The 19,843-nt window shown below is 50.1% G+C and overlaps 1 protein-coding gene across 1 annotated transcript in view; it reads right to left on the reverse strand.

The window, feature by feature from the left end:
• Positions 1-4,596: 4,596 nt before the first annotated feature.
• MATN4 (matrilin 4) overlaps positions 4,597-19,843 on the reverse strand; it is a 28,881-nt gene continuing 13,634 nt past the window's right edge. The window contains exons 2-11 of the mRNA XM_074970184.1: positions 18,408-18,525; positions 15,996-16,565; positions 13,889-14,011; positions 13,360-13,482; positions 12,544-12,666; positions 11,783-11,905; positions 10,333-10,746; positions 9,695-9,847; positions 7,502-7,606; positions 4,597-6,746 (exon numbers count right to left, since the gene is read on the reverse strand). Coding sequence (XP_074826285.1) covers positions 6,688-6,746; positions 7,502-7,606; positions 9,695-9,847; positions 10,333-10,746; positions 11,783-11,905; positions 12,544-12,666; positions 13,360-13,482; positions 13,889-14,011; positions 15,996-16,565; positions 18,408-18,483 — 1,869 coding nt within the window. The 5' untranslated portion in view covers positions 18,484-18,525 and the 3' untranslated portion in view covers positions 4,597-6,687. The remainder of the gene's footprint in view (positions 6,747-7,501; positions 7,607-9,694; positions 9,848-10,332; positions 10,747-11,782; positions 11,906-12,543; positions 12,667-13,359; positions 13,483-13,888; positions 14,012-15,995; positions 16,566-18,407; positions 18,526-19,843) is intronic.

A 19,843-nucleotide genomic window follows, 5' to 3' on the forward strand; every position in this document is an offset into this window, starting at 1 on the left:
TGGTTGCGCTATTAAAGGAAGATAATTTCTCTCCACTGCAAATTAAGGGTAGCTCTATGCCAATGTTATTGTACGCTAATGATATAGTTGTTTTATCGCAAACTCCAAGAGGCCTCTGCCAGTTACTATCACATTTTTCTTCTTCTTGTAATTCTCAAGACATGGGTCTCAATAAGGCTGAGGTTATGATTTTGGGAAAGACCCCTCGAAAAATTCAGTGGAAGTTAGAAGGCCACCTTGTAGAACAAGTCTCTGCTTTTAGTTATTTAGGAATAAAGTTTAACTATTGGGCTGTTGGTTCCCTTATCATAAAGACTTAAAACAAAAGGTCCTTAGCTTTGCTCAAGGTGGTACTCTGTTTTACCCACTCATAGGGGAGGAAGAGAGTTCCCTCAGCACTAAGAATTTGTAATGCTGAAGTCATATCACAGTCTACAGGGCCCAAGTTTGGTTGAGAGGCCAAATTTCAGCTTTAGCGATCACTCAAAGTAATTTTTTTAAGAGACTTTTAATTCGCCCAAAATCAATACCAGCCTCATTTTTACACGCCAAGGTGGGTCTTTTTTCTGAGTGTAGTAGAGCTTGTATTGCCTTTCTTAAATGTTGGTCTATGTACTTTTCCAGATTATAGATTGCCCCATCTTTGCCTTCAGGAAATGGAGGAACAATCTGTGTACTCCTTATTTCCATAGTATAAGACCCTCCAATTTATTATAGGCTTTGGTGGTATTTGCTTCTGAGTATGCATATTTTGCTTTGTTGCCTGCAAGGCGTCTTTGGTTTGGCTGATAGAATATCTGTGGTTTTCTTCTGAAAACCAAAACCCTGTGGGGGTTAAAGCAGGGAACAGAATGGATGTGTCTCCTAAACTCAGAAACTCTTAGTTATGGTGACAAGAGCCAGCTGCAGGAGTTCACACTTCCCAGTTACATAGCAGATGACACAGGAGCTAGGGAAGGGGCAAGGGAACAGTGCAATATGCATTTGGCTGGATTCTGAGTTGGAGCACAGCCTAGTGGGTAAAGCAGATTCTTGTTCTATTCTTGACACCTCCAGTGCCCACTGCATGGCATTGAGAAGTCATTTCCACTCTCCGCACCTCAGTTTCCTCATCTGTAAAATGGGGTAATGACATTGACCGCCTAGACAGCGGGCTTGTGAGAACAGATTCAATAATGGCTGCAAAGTGCTTTGAGATCCTAGGCTGCAGGGCCCCAGAGTGAGGCCCCGTGTTCATGGCCAGCTGAGGTAATTGTGGCCATTCCCTGGTGCCCCTATGCCTGACAGCAGCCTGGGCTCACAGCCCAGGGGGAAGGGACGAGGCAGCAAAGGATACCGAGCCGCTCGGCCTGCCTCACGGTGGCAGAGAGTCACAGTTCCCTGCAGAGACGCCCATACCCTCTCCCTCACTCAGAATGCGCGGCGCTGGCGCATTCGGCTCTGTGAATACGGCCCCTGCCTAAGGACACTGCAGTGCTCACTGGGTGTGCGGGAGCCGACCCGCTATTACCTGCTGTCATGGGCAGTGGGTGAAGCTGCCGCTTGGGGAGGCTAGCTCCCCAGCCCACCTCTTCTGCCTGTGGCCCCGCCCATACTCCACCCCTGCTCCGCCCCAGGCCCCACCCCCACGCTGCCCAGGCCCCGCCCTCTCCCCACTCTCTCCCTCCTCTCTTCCCTCCCCCTCCCTGATCACCCCCTACCAGCCAAATCCCTGAACCCAAATGAAGCAAATGACATTTGAAAAAAACACTCTTCTGCAATTTCTTTCTAAAGAAAATGGAGCATGTTTTCCACTGCATGCCAGAAGGTGAAGACTGGACATGCAGAAGGTACCTAATTAAAAGCACTAAACTTGGGAATAAAAAATGTCAGGCATGGGTTTTTTGATATGCCCTGAAGTTTGTTAGAGATTTATTTGCAAAAACTTTGTAGTAAGGGCAAGTCAGCTGCCCTGCTGACTACAACATTAAATGTTATGGAATACATGATGCAGCTCTTCTCTGTTTTACATTTCCTTAATCAGAATTCCTGAGCTGATTTTATATTTTAAATGTACTCTTAAGCCTTCATAAAGTAATCATTCCAGATTACTACATATTTAACTCACTGAAACAAAGACATTATTTTAAATTAATCAGTCACAGAGGTTTAGTGTGTTCATAACAATGTTCACTGCTTTTAGAAAAAGGGAACAGTAAGATTACTTAGTGTGATCTCCATAACAATAGACATGTTCATGAAACTTCACCAACTTCAAAAAATATGTTTCCAAAGATTTTAGGCATAACAAAGGATGTTATATCTTACTAAGGTACTGATTTTGTTAGAGGTTTCTCTTAAAACTCGTTCATCAAATAGTCAGAAGTAAAGAAAGGGAAACTCGTCTGTCCAGCTATCTGGCAGGAAAGGGGTGTTGTCCCTTTAAGGGCTCTCCAAGGATTTTTTAGAGATGTGATTTTATCATCTGCAGCAACACACTAATGAAATATTTTTAAAGCAAAATTTAAACTAAGGTCCTGTAGACTGACACATTCTGAGTAAATATTACAGTAATGCACAACAGCCTTTTGTCAGTAAATTCAGAAACTGACTGTATATACCTGGGGGTTGGCAAATGCCTGTTAAATGGCTTCATTACCACTTGAATGGCTCTTTAACAGTTTCAGTGTTGTGCCAGTCTGGCAGGCTGCAAGCCTCTTTCACTTTTCAGAGTAGCAGCCGTGTTAGTCTGTATTCGCAAAAAGAAAAGGAGTACTTGTGGCACCTTAGAAACTAACAAATTTATTTGAGCATAAGCTTTCATGAGCTACAGCTCACTTCATCGGATCCCCTCCGGAGTAAAAGTCACCAGACTGCGGCAGCCAGCTTTGGGAGCCTGCAGGAAGGGTCAGAACAGGGATAGGAAGAGGCCGAAGGGTGGACACTCAGACCCAGGGTTGCCCCAAATTTACAGGTGCCCTACGCAGCCTTGTATCCTACCTATACCTAAAGACGGCCCTGCTTCCATCCTTGTCCTGATTTGGGGTTGATGTGTTCTTGTACCATCTCCCAGGAATGTGTTTACATGAACAGCCCGTGCCTGGGACTTAAGTGTGCCTGTGGTTTACCAATGCTAGCTGTGTTTTTTGCCAAGTTCCTGTACCGGTCAGTGAACGTGTAAGCAAGCATCTGCATTATGACAGGGCCTGACTTTGGTTCATAGCATGGCTCTTGCTGACTTTGGTTCAGGCCTCAGGCCTTGCACAAGGCCCCATGCTCCAGGCTGTCTCTCTACTACCACTTTAATCTAGCTAGCATGGCTAAAAAGAGCAGGGAAGACACAGTGGCATAGACTTCAGCATAGGCTAGCAATAGGAGGCCACACTCAGGGTCCTAAGCGGGTTTGTGCAGCCAGTGCTGAAGCCCATGTCGCCGTGTCTTCTCTGCTCCTTTTAACCACACTCACTCGACGGAAGCTAGCGGGGGTGTGCCTGCTCCTGCTGCAATCACCCCTCTGATGGCAGTGTGCGTCACTGCTTCTGGAGTAAGGTACTGCTCGGTGTAAGCATATCCGAATCAGGCCCTTTACTACTTACAATCCACCACTGCTGATGAGAGGGGGCTAGATGCTGCCAGTCCTGCTCACTCAGACTTACTCCACAAGTTGTTCCTTTGATGTCTCCGCAGTAAGGAGGCACTAGCTCTGAGTCAGGGCGGCAGTGACACTCACCAGTAAGCATTTATTTCTCCTGAGGAGCTCAAACTGCTGCAAGTAGCATTTATGGCCAAGGAAAGCTCCATCTTCCCCTGTGCCCACAGGGGTGAGTCCATCAGCAGTGTTATTATTGCTAGGGGGAGAGGAGCCCTGCAATGTGCACATGAGCTTAACGGGCATCACTGGCATTGCTGTGTCGAGTTCGCCCTCCCTGTTGTTTGTTACTCCGCCTGGCCTGGCCTGGGTAAGATCTTCAGGGCAGGGTCTGTGACCTTCAGCTTGTTCCATGAAGTCACTAGCACAGTGCTGGGTGCTGTTGAAACACTCACCATGAGTGCAGAGCACTGGTTATTATTTTAATAAGTAAGGAGACTTTGCACTGATACAGCCTTCCTTCTGAGCACTGGCTATCGTCTGCACTAGTGACCCAGCTTTGATTCTTGTGTCCGCTCGTTCCAGCTGGGGGGCCCTGCAGGACTGGCTGCACGTGGGCAGCTCACCCCATCACTGCCAGTGCTGTATGGAAACTCCCTGCCGGTTCGGCACATGAACTCCAGTCCCACTCAGTGCTTCCCCTGGAAGTGCACATACGGCTGTATCAGGAACACCCCCTTCCCAAGCCCTAGTGAGTCAGCAGCACAGAGGGATGCTGGCAGCACAGCGGACCCCTCGCTCACACGCACAGTATCTGGAGCTGCGTACACATCAGGGCCAAGTCTGACGTCTGGGGAGAAAGCGGCGGAAGGTTGGTGTCATGCTTCGTGCTGGGATTTGCACCCTGTGTTGCTCCACCTGTGCATTTAGTGTCAGATCACGGGGCCGACGCTTGTAACAAAACGATCATGAGACTAAGACAACACTCAAAGCCCGATGGGATCTGGAAAATGTCTCTTTATTGATGGGAGTCAGTGCCAGGTAACAGTAGCCTCCATAACAGATTCAGATCCCCCAGGAAAGAGGAGGCTTTGATGCACTCACGCTGCAGAACAGACGGCAGCATAGGTGCTCTGGGGCCGTGAGTGCCTTGGTATGTGGTGGTCATTTAAATAAGGCTCAGTCGGGAATGGGAGGGTCCAGGCCCATTTTCATGCCCGGCACTCCACTGACCACACCCCACTGTTCGACTGGCAGAGCACACTCCCCAGATTATAGGGAGACAGTGCTGCTGTGCTGAAAGTGTGGGATGGGGCTAGGGCTTGGGAGATCAGGGTCACACCCCTTGTCACATATAAATACGGCTTTCATTGCATCACAATGGATAGGGACTAATGGGGGGGGGGGGCAGATTCTCCAATCTCCTCTCTGACCCCCATATAAAATTCAGCCTTCATTATAACACACTTCAAGCACAACAATCCCTGGCTGTCACAGCCGTTGGAGATGGAAAAGACCTACTAGATCACCAGTCTCATCGCAAGGAGCTACTACAGGACAATCTAGTAAGGAAGACAACCTTTAATGCTGTTACATCTGTGGTGCATTCCTGCACATACTTCGGAGCAGGACTTTTCCACGGGGTCAGCTTGCAAGGCTGCACCCCAATTATTATTTATTGGGCCCAGAGTTAAGAGCCCATGGACCACATCTTCCGCTGGGGGTTAACTGGCATAGCTCCATTGACGTAGCTGATTTATACCAGCTGACTCCGGTGACATATAACATGGGTGATGAGCTGTCCTTGAGGGCCTGGATCCACTATGCAATATTAACGGACGGAGGAGTCCATTTCAAGGAGGGGACAGGCATCAAAAAGAAAGGAGTCAGGGATAATGGCACTGTCACAATCCCATGGTGATTTTCCATCAAATGGAGTTGCCATCACTTGAGGCACTTTCTGCAACATATCACGTGTAACCTTTAAAGCAGAGATTTTACACCAGCCAGTTCTTTCTCCTGGGAGAGGAGTAATAATGGCCCAATGACTGGTTGGCTGGGAGCAGGTTGTCCTGGCTTTGTGAAAGCTGGAGTCGCATGAACTGAATGTGACCTGATGCAGAGATGCCTGTGCAGACTTTATTTTCCAAGGTTCCCAGTGAAGAGGAGAGAGAAATGTCATAAAAATCTTCAGCGTGTTTATTGTCAGGATAGGGATTTATATATATATGTATGTATAAAGGTGTTTAAAAATAGTACTATCCTGCTTTCATAATTAAAGATATATACACATATATATTTATAGATTTTTTTTTGCTATTTGATAAAAAAAGATAACGACAAATTCTGCAACAATTCTGCCAAAATCAGGGTGAAAGGGGGTTTGATGAGGAATATCCCAGTTGTGTTTGATCCTCTTTTCTGTCTGATGATTTATTCTGGCCCTTTTCCCCCTCCCCCCTAATTGAAATCAAATATTACATTTAAATTCCTGTGCAATTAAAGCAAAAAATTTCAGAGACAAAGAGGTTGCTGCAGGTGCTCTCATTTCACAGTCAGGATTAGCAGGGCAGCCGAGGAAGTATCTCACATGGGATGGGGGTAGAAAGTACTGTATATTGGAAGTATATTGGAAGATTGCCATAGTGCCTTCCCCCACCTACACAGAGTCTAGTTACAGCTGAGCCAGAGCTGAGCTGCTTGAAGCATTCAGGATGGAACCACCTGCTTTGCAAAGCATCTTGCTGCCTGATGGAAGCTCTCAGCTGTGCACATGGGCCTCATTGGAGAAACCAGTGGCCAGCTACTGTCGATTAATGGCAAGTGTGTTAGAAGATGCTGATTGTCCCGATGCCCATCTCCTTTCTGAAGCTCCAAACTGACCCCATTCGTCACACCTCAGCCCGACCCCATTAGGCCAGAGGAATGGAACAGCCTCGAAGGCTGCATGCACTCATTTTCGGAACAGGGTTTTTTTTTTACCCTCTGAGTCCCCGTCAGGGTTTTGCAATATAAGAACAAACAACGACCCTTTACAATACTCTAGGAATAACAATGACGTGTAACTACGGTACGGTTCCGCCCCCCGAGTCCAAGTGCCGCCTGGCCATCTGCAGGGATCATTTCTTGTTGGCGATCTGGTTTTCCAAGTCTTCGAGTCGGGCCGTCATCTGAGCGAGTGGTCGTGTTAAGGAAGCTGATGCAGAAACGAGACCGCGTGGCCTGCTGGTGAGAAGAGGGCTGGGGGGCTTAACATCAGGTGAAGAGGGTGTCAGCCCAACAACATACGGCTAATAACTAACTGCGTGAATATTTCACCCACACTAAATGAAGAGAGTCCCCTGTGTGTCTGCTGGAGACACCACTTTCCTGGGAGGCCTGCACCCTGACACAGAGAGCTGGGATAGTCTTCCCCAAAACAGCTTTTGGACAGCCACAAACATGAGCCTGCCCCGGCTTTGCACTCTTTTCCCCCTTCCTATAGGCACCAAACAGACCCAAAGATCCCCTTTACTCTTCCGCTCACCCCGCGTTGCAGTAACCTGTCCCTCCAGCAGGAGGAAGCTGGATACAGCTCTGGTAATCCCATTGACACAGACACAACTGCCATTTAGGGCAAGCATTTGGCACTCGTTACTATTCAATTGCTAAGGCACTTGGGAGCCCCTTGCTCTTCCTAAAGGACAACAGGGAGCACAAGTGAACTGGAACTCAGCTCTGCTAGCCGTCACTGCCTGGTCAACATCATAAACGCCATGGGCCAACTCTGCCATGGCAGGCAGTGCAGCCCACGAAACTCCACTGGCTGAATTACACAGAGGAAAATTCAAGGCAGACGCAGTCCTTAGAGGAGCTGGAACAAACCCAGTTCCATTTGGATCCTGCACTGACTCCCGCTCAATACAGGCCCCTGCTGGTGACCCAAAAGGATATGTTTCTCTGTCAGGTTTTCCAGGATGGCCACGGTGTTTGACTGGAACTGCACAAGGGCCTCACACTCACACGGGCTCCGGATCTCAGTCTCCCCTTTGCCCTCCTCTGAAAAACAAAAGAGTTTAAACAGCATCAGGAACCCGCTGTCCTTCTATGGCACCTTCTGAAAGTCCTTGATGAGCATTACCCACAGCTCTTCCAGGAGATAGGCAGCTACTCTCCCCGTGTTATAGATGGGGGAGTTTGGAAGTGATGTGCCCAAAGATATTCAGGCGCTCAGCAACAGGACCATGCACTGCTTCAGACTAGGGACCAAGTGGCTAGGCAGCAGTTCTGCAGAAAAGGACCTAGAGGGTTACAGTGGACAAGAAGCTGGACATGAGTCAGTATATCCTTGTTGCCAAGAAGGCTAATGGCATTTTGGGCTGTATAAGTAGGAGCATTGCCAGCAGATCAAGGGATGTGATCATTCTCTTCTATTTGGCATTGGTGAGGCCTCATCTGGAGTACTGTGTCCAGTTTTGGGCCCCATGCTACAAGAAGGATGTGGAAAAATTGGAAAGAGTCCAGCGAAGGGCAACAAAAATGATTAGTGGGCTCGAGCACACGACTTATGAGGAGAGGCTGAGGGAACTGGGATTATTTAGTCTGCAGAAGAGAAGAATGAGGGGGGATTTGATAGCTGCTTTCAACTACCTGAAAGGGGGTTCCAAAGAGGATGGATCTAGACTGTTCTCAGTGGTACCAGATGATAGAACAAGGAGTAATGGTCTCAAGTTGCAGTGGGGGAGGTTTAGGTTGGATATTAGGAAAAACTTTTCCACTAGGAAGGTGGTAAAGCACTGGAATGGGTTACCTCGGGAGGTGGTGGAATATCCTTTCTTAGAGGTTTTTAAGGTCAGGCTTGACAAAGCCCTGGCTGGGATGATTTAGTTGGGGATTAGGTCCTGCTTTGAGCAGGGGTTTGGACTAGATGACCTCCTGAGGTCCGTTCCAGTCCTGATATTCTAGGATTCTATGAATAGGAGAGAAAATGTAGCAGAACCCGGGAGTCCTGACTCTCAGCTCTCTGCTTTATCCACTAAGCCAGCCTTCCGCTTTCCTCAGACCAATCAGTTTGGATGGAATATTCCATATTGGGAGAAAACACCAACCCGTGGGGGTGTTATTCTTGCTGATCCCCACGAACACCTCCCATGCACATCGATGGGGGCTACATTGGCTAATGAAGGGAACAGAGCATGTTAACAAGGGTTACCCATGTGCAGTGATGAGGGAATAGATCCCTTTGGTTTTGACATCACAGTTCACTCTTCTTTTAAAATGCCCAGCAGAGCCCCTCACTGCCCTTCTGCCCTGTGATTTTATCACATCACTCTCTTCAGTAAGCTCTCGAGCCAGGCATTTCAAAGTCCCAGATAATTCTCCTAACACTGTATCTCTGCTTATCTAATAAAAACCCGACAGGCTTATCACAGGGAACATGTAACGTCAAACAGTCCTGGACAACACGGCTCCTATTTTCAGATTCTCCAGATTCTGCAAGCTTCCGGGCAGAGCATCCGCAGCAGATTAACATAAAAACGCACCGGTCGGGGCACATTGCTCTGTTGCTAACTAGGGAAGACTTGGATCCTGAATGTCACAGATGCCACCATTCTGCCTCTGAATTCCTGCCTGCAAGTGCTGCATTAAGGAGAGACACCCTATGCTACAGGCACTTTCATGAAGCCTCCCTAACTCAATCAATCACATATTTTGTTGCTTGGCTACAGACAGGTCTGTACAGAATAAACTGAGTTGTTTCTTTTTATCCCAACTAGAGGCAGCAGAGGAGGAGTGTCTGAGCTCTTCTGCAATATAAATATTAAGTAATAATCAAGATCAGACAGGAAATCAAGGCTGAAGGGCCTGGCCCAGCTAGAGTTGCCACCAGTCTGGTTTTCACCCAGACAGTCCGGGTTTTAGCTGGTGTGTCCAGGTGCCATTTGACAAGTCCTGATGTCCAGTTTTTTTGATCTGGGGGCGAACAGTGGCAGGGCCTTGGGGGAAGAGGCAAAGAAGGGGCGGAGTCTTGAGGGAAGAAGTGGAGAAGGGGCGGGGCCTTGGGGTTCCAGTTACCAGCCATTAGAAAGGTGGCAACCCTAGGCCCAGCCTGGGTAAAGCCACTACACAGGCCCTGCCAGCACCTACCTGGGCAGATGTTAACTTTGAGGTTGTCGACTATATGAGTCATGGTGCTAAAATCCGCAGAGTACGAGAAATGTTGTTCCACCGGCTCAGAGGCAATTTCTCTCAGCTCCTCTTCAACAGCTTTTCCAACCCCAACCGCGAACATGGCGATCCCTGCACAATGGAGTGAAGGGTGGTTCTGTACAAGCTGAACATGCTCGACGGGCATCCTGGACTCGATCGCCCCAGAACATGCCCACAAGGCAGAACCATCCTAGAATGACATCAGGTGGGCCAATGCTGCCACGATGCTAGTAACCGTAGTGCCCTGAGTGCTTCTAGGAGCATCCTTTGAATGTGGCAGCCACTTGGATGGGCCAGGTAACTGGGGCTAAATGCAAGGGCTTGGTGAGGGTGTCCAGCCCCTCACTTTCTCTGCCTCAGTTATAAGCTAATATGTGTATTATCCTGTTGAGAGTCAGCAGGCTATACTTATCAGGGACCGGAAAAGACGGCGAGAGGCCATGAGCTTCTGCATGCTGCAGGCACCCAGGGACCACCAGCTGTGCGCAGTGAGGGGCAAATGTGGAAAACTGGCCTGGAATGCTGGGTGCATGAAGAGCATCCCCTGAATCACCTCTTTCCCATTGCACGCTCACCTGATTCCTTTGCTTTCCTGGCCCATTCGGAGATATCATCCTGAGAGCGCCCATCGGTGAAGACCAGCCCAATTCTGGGAATGTTCTGGGAGAGGGGCCTGGCACCTTCGGCCTCTGAGAAGCTGTGCTCTAGCATGTGCTTGAGGGCCAGGCCGGTCATGGTGCCCTTCTCCATATACTCCACCTTCAACACCGCCTTCTTGATGTCTTCTGCCGTCTTGTACTGGTTGAGTGGGAACTCGGTGCGCACACGGCTGGAATACTGGACCAGCCCCACCCGCGTGCCGTGGGGTGACACATCCAGGAAATCCACAATCTGGTTCACAAACTGCTTCACCAGCTCAAAGTTCTGAGGCCGGACGCTCTTGGAGCCATCAATCACCAACACCAGGTCGACATGGCCGCTCTTGCACTCTGCACCAAAGGAAGAGGTGAAAGGTTAGACCGCACCAGCCCTGCCTCCCGAGGGCACCAAGGAGAAGCTCGCAGCGAGCAGATGCCAGGGGCCGGGGGAGCAGAGTCAATGGGCTCTGGGACTCAATAGGGATTCTTCCCCCTGGATTCACTGCTGAGCTATATGTGCTGGCTGTAGCTGATGCAAGAAAGCAGGACACAGAGCTCTTCTTCAGATCTGGGTAAGCTGAAAAGCTTGTCTCTCTAACCAACAGAAGTTGGCCCAGTAAAAGATATCACCTCGCCCCCCTTGTCTCTCTAATATCCTGCGACAGCTACAACAATGCTGCACACAGGGCTGAGAATTCCATTCCGACCCTCCGCCCTGACCCCAGACATTCTTGGGGCACCCTTCTCAAAGCCCCCCAAATTCCCACCCCCAAGAACTCCCTCTGAGGGCCCTGTGCTTCCCTCTCATATCCCTTGCCAATCTCTCACACGCACACCTTGCACTGTTTCTTCTGTCCCTCTGGCCAAGGAGGACCAGATGGTATCCTAATGCTTCCATTCACAGCTGGTCATCACTTCTCCTTAATCAGCCAGAGGCCACTCTACTGAGTGCAGCAGGACCTGCCTTCTCTCCTCCCAGGAGTCCGCATTAGGTTCTCTAGCACATTCACCCCCTTGTGCCTCACATCCCCCAGTCCTCTCCTGGTCCATGACCAACCCTGCCAGTCACAGGGCTGTATTGTTACACAGCAGTTTACTTAGTGGTGAGCCGCCTACTGTATTTTCTACCCAGAGGACCCCCTGGAACTCCTGTCTCTGTTTGGGTTTTGGATGTGCCAGTAGCCGAGAGAGATCTGGAACAAAATCCCAAGATCAAGCACTCCTGAACCTTAGGGTGATTTGAAATTCCGACCTGGATCCAGATTCAATTTCACATCTCGAGCTGCCCAGCTCTCACTGGGAGCACCTAGGATCTAGGTGCCAGTTGCTACAGACTGAAGTCCATACATTAAGGGCACTGCCTGCAGGCCGTGTCCCAAATACTCACTATTGCATGTCTTTCCATCAGCATGGAGCTGCTGTCCCTCTGGGCAAATGCAGTGGTAAGAGCCAGGGGTGCTGACACATTTAAACTCACAGCCATGATCTATCCCATTGCAAATGTCACTGGCTAAAACACAAACCAAAGGGACAAACACACCATGTTACAGGGCATGTCATTTCCTTTGTGATTACCAAGGAAGTGCCATGCACAGAACTTCCCTTTCTCAGATGGGAACTCAGTGGAGCTGTAGAGATGAGGCTGATACACCCACACGCACCAATGGGAAATGCACGAGCAATCACTAACTTGCCGTGAGGTCTGTCCCTCTTTGCAGATCCTGGGCTGTTCAGCTGCATGGTCTGCACTGACAGCACTTATTCAACCCAGTGGCACTTGGGTTTGTGCACCCCACACCTTGGGGCATTCAGAAGTGGGACCCAAGTTTGCAGGAATTCATTCCTCTTAGGGCTGTAAAGGAATCAGAAGTGCCACCGCAACACATCTATACCTCCTAGTGTGACCTCAGGGAACGCCCTGGTAAAACCTCCCCAATTCTCCCGGTGTGCCCTCTAATGTGCTGGAAGGGCATTCTGGGTCCTGACATGCAAATGAGCACGTCAACCGAAAGGACATCATTATGGTGAGACGTGCTTGGATTCTAAGGCTAGCAGCCAAACCCGGAGGCTGTATAGTACACTGTGGCCTGCCTGTGCTCTCTGGAGTGATGGTGCCCTCTGCAGCAGAGATGCTGACGCAGCACTCACCCTGGCACGCCTTGCCGTCGGCCTGCAGAGTGAAGCCATCGTTACAGCGGCAGTAATATCCGTTCGGGATGCTCACGCACGTGTGCTGGCAGCTGTGGTTTCCAAAGTTGCAGTAATTAATCACTGGAAAGAGGACACAACACACAGGAGTGAGGGACATCAGCCATTCACAGCTCACCCATGACCCTTGCAAAGAGCTCGAGGGCTAATTGGCCAGCTGGCCCTGTCCCCGAGGTAGGCTGCACTGGTCTTTTATCAGCTCCTTGCTGCCACTTGTCCTTAGGCCCTACAAGGCTCTGGAAATACAGGGCTCCCACAGATGGCTCGATGCCAAGGCCCTGCCTCAGGATGGTGAATTAGCTCAGAGCACAGTTGGGACAGGAGAGGGGTCTACTGATAGCACACAGAGGCAATGGAGCTCCCTTCTCATCACTAATGGGGCATCTGCTGGCCTTTCAATCTGGATAAAGCATGGGTGGGCCACCACCCTGAGTTAAATCTCTCCTTGTGGACGCTGGCTGCTAGGAGCAGGTGGGCACTGTTGGGACTAGAGGCCTGTTCCAGGTTCCAGACTCTCTTTTTCCCATCAATTAAACTCCTGTCATGAAGAAGCCTAAGGGAACAGAGCCCTGTCGGTCTGGGAGAAGTAAGAGATCACAGATGCTGGAGAGAGCGATGGCTGGGCTCTCCACAAGGTCTGAGGGCAGCGGGACATAGAGGACATGGTGAGAAGGAGGGGAATGTCTGGGGCGATGAGGGGCAAAGGACAGAGAATGAGAAACAAGAGGAGGAGGCACAGAGGAGACAGTCACGTACTGGTACAGGTCTTTTTGTCCTGGTTGAGATCGTAACCTGTCCGGCAGCGGCAGGCGTAGGACCCATGGGAGCTGATACACTGGTGCTCACAGCCATGCTTCCCATCAGCGCAGGCATCAATGGCTGCAGAGAAAAAGGAACCACCTTCTTACCCATTCCCATCTCAGCAACACAATTATCACTTTGCAACAGAATGAAGTCCAATGTGCTGGCTGTTCCTATTGCTGTCTTAACTCTTAACTCAGACCTAGGCCTATGGTCAAAAAGTACTAATAACTAATTAGCACTAGTATCTATGTCCAGCACAACACCAGAAAGTTAGTCAAAATGGGAGGCAGTGTTGCCTAGTGGGTAGAACACTAGACTGGGACTCAGGAGACCTGCATTCTATTCCCTGCTCTGCCCCTGGTCTGCATGGTGACCTTCGGCAAGTCTCTCTAACCCCGTGCCTCAGATTCCCCATTTGTAAAGCAAGGATAATGATACCAGTCTCCTTTATAAATGTAGATCAAATAAAATATGCTCTTACGGGAACATGTCTTTCCATCTGTGCTGAGCTTGTATCCAGGGTTACATTCACAATAGAAGGAGCCTGGGACACTGACACAGGTGTGCTGGCAGCCATGGTCCATCTCTGTGCACATATCCACACCTGAAAGAGACAGTTGGCCATGTTGGGGATTCACTGACTCACAACACGTGTCAGGTGATCTATCTAAGTTCTTATATTGCCTCCATCACTGCAGTTTTGGCCTTCAGAACATCCCCTGGCAATGAGTTCCACAGGTTGACTGTGCCTTGTGTGAAGAAGTACTTCCTTAAACCAGGCTTACTTTGGTTTAGGGAGGCAGTGTGGCCTAGCAGATAAAGCACCAGTGACACAGAAGACTGGCTTCTATTCCTGATTCTGCCACTGGCCTAATAGATGAACATGGGCAAGTCAGCTTCTTTGTGAAGTGCTTTGAGATGTACTGATGGTAGGGCTGTGTAAGAGCTGGGCATTAGTAGCAGTAGCAGTTTAAGCTGAGTAGATAACGGCTTCAACTAAACTGCAATATGCTACTCTTCATTCAAAATGAGCGTCGACATGAGCATTTGCACCAGTTTAATTTAACCAGTGCATGTTTGTGCATGGACAAGGCTTCAGATTTGGCCATGGATGGGACAGCAAGCTGTGGGGGCCGGACACTAGTTCACAGAGGCTTCCAGTTTCTCCCAAAAGAAAAGCTGACTGTGTCCTTTTGTCCTTTCACTGAACAGTCACCTCAGAAGTTGCAATCAAGGTCACAGCAACTGGCTGCAACACAAGCTCCTGGGAAAAGTCCCCAAGGCTCAGTATCGTCTGTCGGCACAGGACGGGCAAGCAGGCACCAGCCTTTACAATTCTGAGCTGCCACAGTACAAAGCAGCTTGCGGTGGAAACAGGTCTCCCCTCTTCAGGCCAAGGCCAATAAGGTGATTGCAAGGAAGAGATACCAGGCCAGGCTTTATTAAATACAGATGCACAGACAGTGGCATATGGCAAATGTTCAGAGTTACTGCACTGTGTGTACACACCAGGTAGCTGGGCAGGAAATCGGCCCATCCAGAACAAGATGAGGCAAGCAAGATTCCAAACCTTGCCAAAGGCCTCTCACATTTCTGAGCATTATGATCGCTCCCATCCCTTCAATTTGGGGGAAGCCTGCTCTGTGTTTCTGTGATCTCACGTCCATATTATCACTCGATTTGTGCCGCTTTCCCCCAGCCTCAGCAAATGCAGCTCAGACATACTACACAGGGCAGATCTAGGTACGCAAATGTGCTGGCTTACAAACTGTTTGGAAACAATAAGGGGAAAGGGTGAGAAAAAGGGAGACGCTCCTGAAAGGGTCATTGTCAAGCAGTCTGGCATGAGCATTATCTCCTCATTGTCTGTAGCAGCTTCTCAGGAGCATTGCAACATTTCCCCTTCTGCGCGCTACCCTTGGCAAATGTTGCTCCCCAACAGCTCAGTTCTTATACAGCTGAAGCTGACTTAGCAATGGCCTGGTTTTGTTCTCTTAGGACATGGTTTGAAGGCCACTGAAGTCAACAGAAGGAGCTCGGGATGCTGACACAGGTGTGCTAGCAGCCAGAGTCCAGGTCTGTGCATATATTCACACCTGAAAGACACAGGTCTTCACTCAAGCCTTTGTACGAACAGGTATCGTGCAGACAGATGCTCTGTGAACTTCCTGCACACAGATCCGCCAATGCTGACCTGGCATCAGTGCCTGCTCTTCCTGTCGTGTTCCCCTCAACTGCATGGCCAATGCACCTTAGTTCTGACACTGCAGTGCCTCCAGCTATCCCAGTCCTGGGCAACAACACTCAGTTCTTTAACCCCTCCCTTAGAGTTCTCTCTGCTCCTCCAGAACTGGGTTTCTCCTGAGCACAGAATAAGAGCTGCTCTGAATTGTGCCGTGGTTTTGTGAGGTGGGGGAGACACCCCAGGCTCATTGCACCCATGATCTCAGCAAGGCTCCAGAGGCGAAAGGCAGGAGCAGCTGCCACTCCCCACTACCACCCAGCTCATGTTTCATTCCGTCCCTCCACATCTGGGTGGTTAAACCCGGGGCCCGTCTGGTCCCACAGCAGGCTGTGGCTTCACTCACCACACAGCTTGTCCTGGAACTGTTTGCCAAACTGCTGGATGAGATCGAAAGACTCCACCAGGAAGACATGTTCCTCCAGGGGGTGGGAGGCCATGGCCCGCAAAGAGTTCATGTCTGCCCGCTGGACGCCCACGGCGTAGATCTCAATGCCAGCATCCCGTGCCTGGGCCGCCACCTCCGTCACGCGGTCCTGGGGCCGCCCGTCTGTCACGATGACGGCTACACGGGGGATCTTCTTGTGCAGCGGGCGCGCTCCTTCCTGGATGGTGAAGGCCAAGTTCATGGCATACTGGATGGCTAGCCCTGTCATGGTGCCCTGGGCCAGTGGTACAATGCTGTTGATGGCCTTCTCCATGTCAGCCCGCTTGAAGAAGGTCTTGAGGGAGAAGATGTTCTGCACCTGGCTGGAGTACTGGATCACCCCCACCCGTGTGGCATTGGGCCCCACCTCCAGATTCTGGATGATGTCGATCAGGAACCGCCGCATGGTCTCGAACTCGAAGGAGCGCACGCTGCGTGAGCTGTCGATCACAAACACAATGTCCAGGGGTCCGGTCTTACATTTCACTGCTGGAGGAGGAAAAAGCAAAGAGCTGGTTGGATCTCCCTGCCTTTCTGTGTTTGGGGAAGTGAGTGGGAGACAGAGGTGGAGGGAACACGACTTTTTCCTTCTCCTTCAGGCAACTTTACAGTCACCGCAATTGGGCCAGGCTGCATAGCAAGAGCCTCAGCAGGTGTGACAAGGGGAGGGGATGAAAGATGAGGCCTGGTGCAGCTCCTCTTATCTCTGGGCGGGGGTAACGGTTCCATGGAGACAGCAGGAGTCACAGAAGAACTGGATCAAAATACAGACCAAGTCTGGAACTCCTCTGAGCTCCATTACCACAGAGCTGGGTGAGAGGGAACCTCGGCAGAGGCTGGAGATGGATGTGCCAGACTGGAATTAAAAAGAGGGCAAGACATGCCGTCTGTCCCATTATCTGTGGCCCTGGGAAGGTTAAAACTTGCCTTTGGCTCACTGAGTCTCCCACCCCCACCCCAGGGATGACACAGAGTCCTCGACTGCCCCAATGCCATGGGGGGCCCTGAATGAGCTCAGGGAATGACGGATTCCCAGCAGCGGCTCTCTTGCTGCATCCTGAACAGGATGGACATTCAGGTGTTAACAACAACACCCACTGCTCATGGCAGCATGGCAGGTGGGCGGGGGCCACAATATTGGCTCATGGGTGGCAGAGACACCTGAAATCCTTCTGCTCAGTGTTTCACTCTCTCCTGATGGCTGGGGGTCTCCCCAGTGCAGCCCTCCGGGACAGACCCTCATTTCTGAAGGAAGCTCTAAGCTTTCCTGGCTGAGCTCGCAGGGAAGTTTCTGTCCCTTCATCCAAGGCCCCAAACTCTCCTCCCAGCATTTGCAGCCAACAGCCTGAGGGCTGTGATTTGGGCTAGCGGAGGAATGTAAATGAGACAGGCTCGGCAGAGCCAACACAAGGGCGCAGACTTGGGCAGCCCAGATGGACTGGCACCAACGAGGCGACTCACACACACAGAAGATGCTCACAGGCCCTCTCCTAACACCCAAGCCCTGCCTATTCTAGAGACAGCCGGAAACAGGGAGACCAACCTGCAGCTACTAGGGTCCCTGTAGGTCGCACAGAACTCGCGCGCCCCCCCTCTTCAAATTTCAGCTCCCCCCAGCTGAGTCCTCGGGGCCTGCTGCTTTCCCCTGTAAAGTAGTGAGGATTAACTGTCTCTGATTTTTTGATTAGCCCTGGGCAAACACCAGTGGGGGAATCTTTGGCTGATTCAAGCCCTGTTAATGCGCCGCAGCAAATCAGCTCTGACAACACGCCTGACAGATCTTGCGGGCAGCTGCGCCGGGAGAGCCTCAGGCAGGCAGGGCTGCTCAGCTGCTTTGGTGATGGTGATTCTGACTACGTGGAAGTGGCCTTCTTGGTCCTGGCAACTGAATTCCACCCCAGCTCCTCCGAGCCCCATTCTGCCGCTCACACACTTTAAGCTCAACCCTCCCCTGCACCCGGGCTGCTCGAAACTACGCCTGGCTGGTGCAGCCTCCAGAGGCCTTCTGCCAGCTGGGCTTTGCCGGAGCACAGCAGGGTCCAGACACACCCCTTCCTGCCCTCAGCTCCCAGTGCCTGTGGCTGTGAGGAGAGGGAGGTGTCACAGGGCAGGCTACCCTGGCTTTATGCCTCCCAGGGATTCCCTCACCATTGGGGATTCCCTACCTGACAGTTTAATCAGCTAGGTTTGGAAGCAAGAGCTAATGATTTATGGTAACCATAGAATCTAGCTAACTGTAGGGGTTATCTATTACTCTGGCTTACACCCTTGCACATCAGCCAGGGCTTTGGCTGCTTGCTTATAATTTGCACATCTTGGCCCGCTGATCACCTGCAGGCTTTGGTCTGGCTTCTAAGGTCGTTAAGATGAGCAGCAGGAGAGGAACAGCAAGTAGCAGCTTCATCATTCAGCTCCAAGAACACGCAGCCTCTGGCGGTTAGAAGGTTCACTGCAAGGAGAAGACAGGAAATTACAATGCTACTCTGGGATGTTTATAAGGCCAATATGAACATATCCTAGGAACAAGAAAGTCAGCAATAGTCACTGTCCCGGTCCAGGGTGAATGATCCAAAATACCAACCCACAGGAGTCTAAATGGATGCACCAGCATTTCAAAAAGATCTCTGAATGGTAATTATGGGAGAAGGTGGGAATTCAAGCCAGTGACAGAGATGGGGAAGGGAGAGCCAGCCAAAGACCAATGACAAAAGTTAAGGATGAGATTTCCAAAGACTAGGTGATTCAGACACCCAATTCCAGTTCATTTTAATGGGAACTGGGTGTCCAAATCCCTTGGTCAGCTTTGAAAACCTCAGCCTAGAGCACCAGTAGTGGCAAACCAGCACCCTAATGGGTGAGTTTTCCCTTTTGTGGTTTAGCAACATCATTGCAGTTAAATTTCATTACAGTTGGTGATGACGCACCGAACAGAAAGAGCTCAGTTTGATTTGCAAACGGTGGGCTGAGCTGGCACTCAGACAAGCCTTATTGTACAAACTGGGCAGATCTGATTTATTGCCGAACATTCTCATAACTGGCTGCACCACAGCCCTCTTTAGCCAACAGAGGAGCAGGATGTCTGTATCAGGGAAAATGAGTCCGCAGTTATCTAGTCACCTTCTCTTGCCATAGATCATCAGACAGGACTCAGGGATACTTGCTGTGTACTGAGCACTCATGAATGAAATGCCAGCCCAGCGAGGACAGGGCCCCATGTGCTAGGTGCTGTAGAAACATAGAGTAAATCACACTCCCTGCCTTGAAGAGCAATGGCCACCAGTTTATGCCTGCAATCCTTCCCCCCAGAATCCAGCAGACCTGTCTGCAGGGAGATGTTACCTTATTGAACCTCTAGTGTTTTGCAGCTGTTTCTTCCTGAGATAATTCCTTGGTTGCACCCTCCAATATTTATTTTATTTGTCTGATGCAGCTGCGTGTTTGGGCTCTTATGGGGAAAGACATTTGGTTTGTTTTTTCAAAACCTCAGGATGTCACGTCCACCCCCACTTCTCCCCTTCCCAGTTATAAGTTCTTCACTGCATTTGCCTGTCTCCTTTTGGGGATACTTATTTATTTGTTTGCTTTTATTAATGCACCAATCAATGACTAGGCACCAATCATGGTGCAGTGTGAGTAAAATAAATGAATAATACTAATGGCCAAACAATAGAGCTTTATGCTGGGTGAAAGCTAAATAGGGAGCAATTATCTAGATACCCTCAGAATAACTTGATTCTCCCACTCGCCCTTTATGGATTTGCACAGTG

This window comes from Natator depressus, chromosome 13 (assembly GCF_965152275.1).
Source record: "Natator depressus isolate rNatDep1 chromosome 13, rNatDep2.hap1, whole genome shotgun sequence".
Taxonomy (NCBI): Eukaryota; Metazoa; Chordata; order Testudines; family Cheloniidae; genus Natator; species Natator depressus.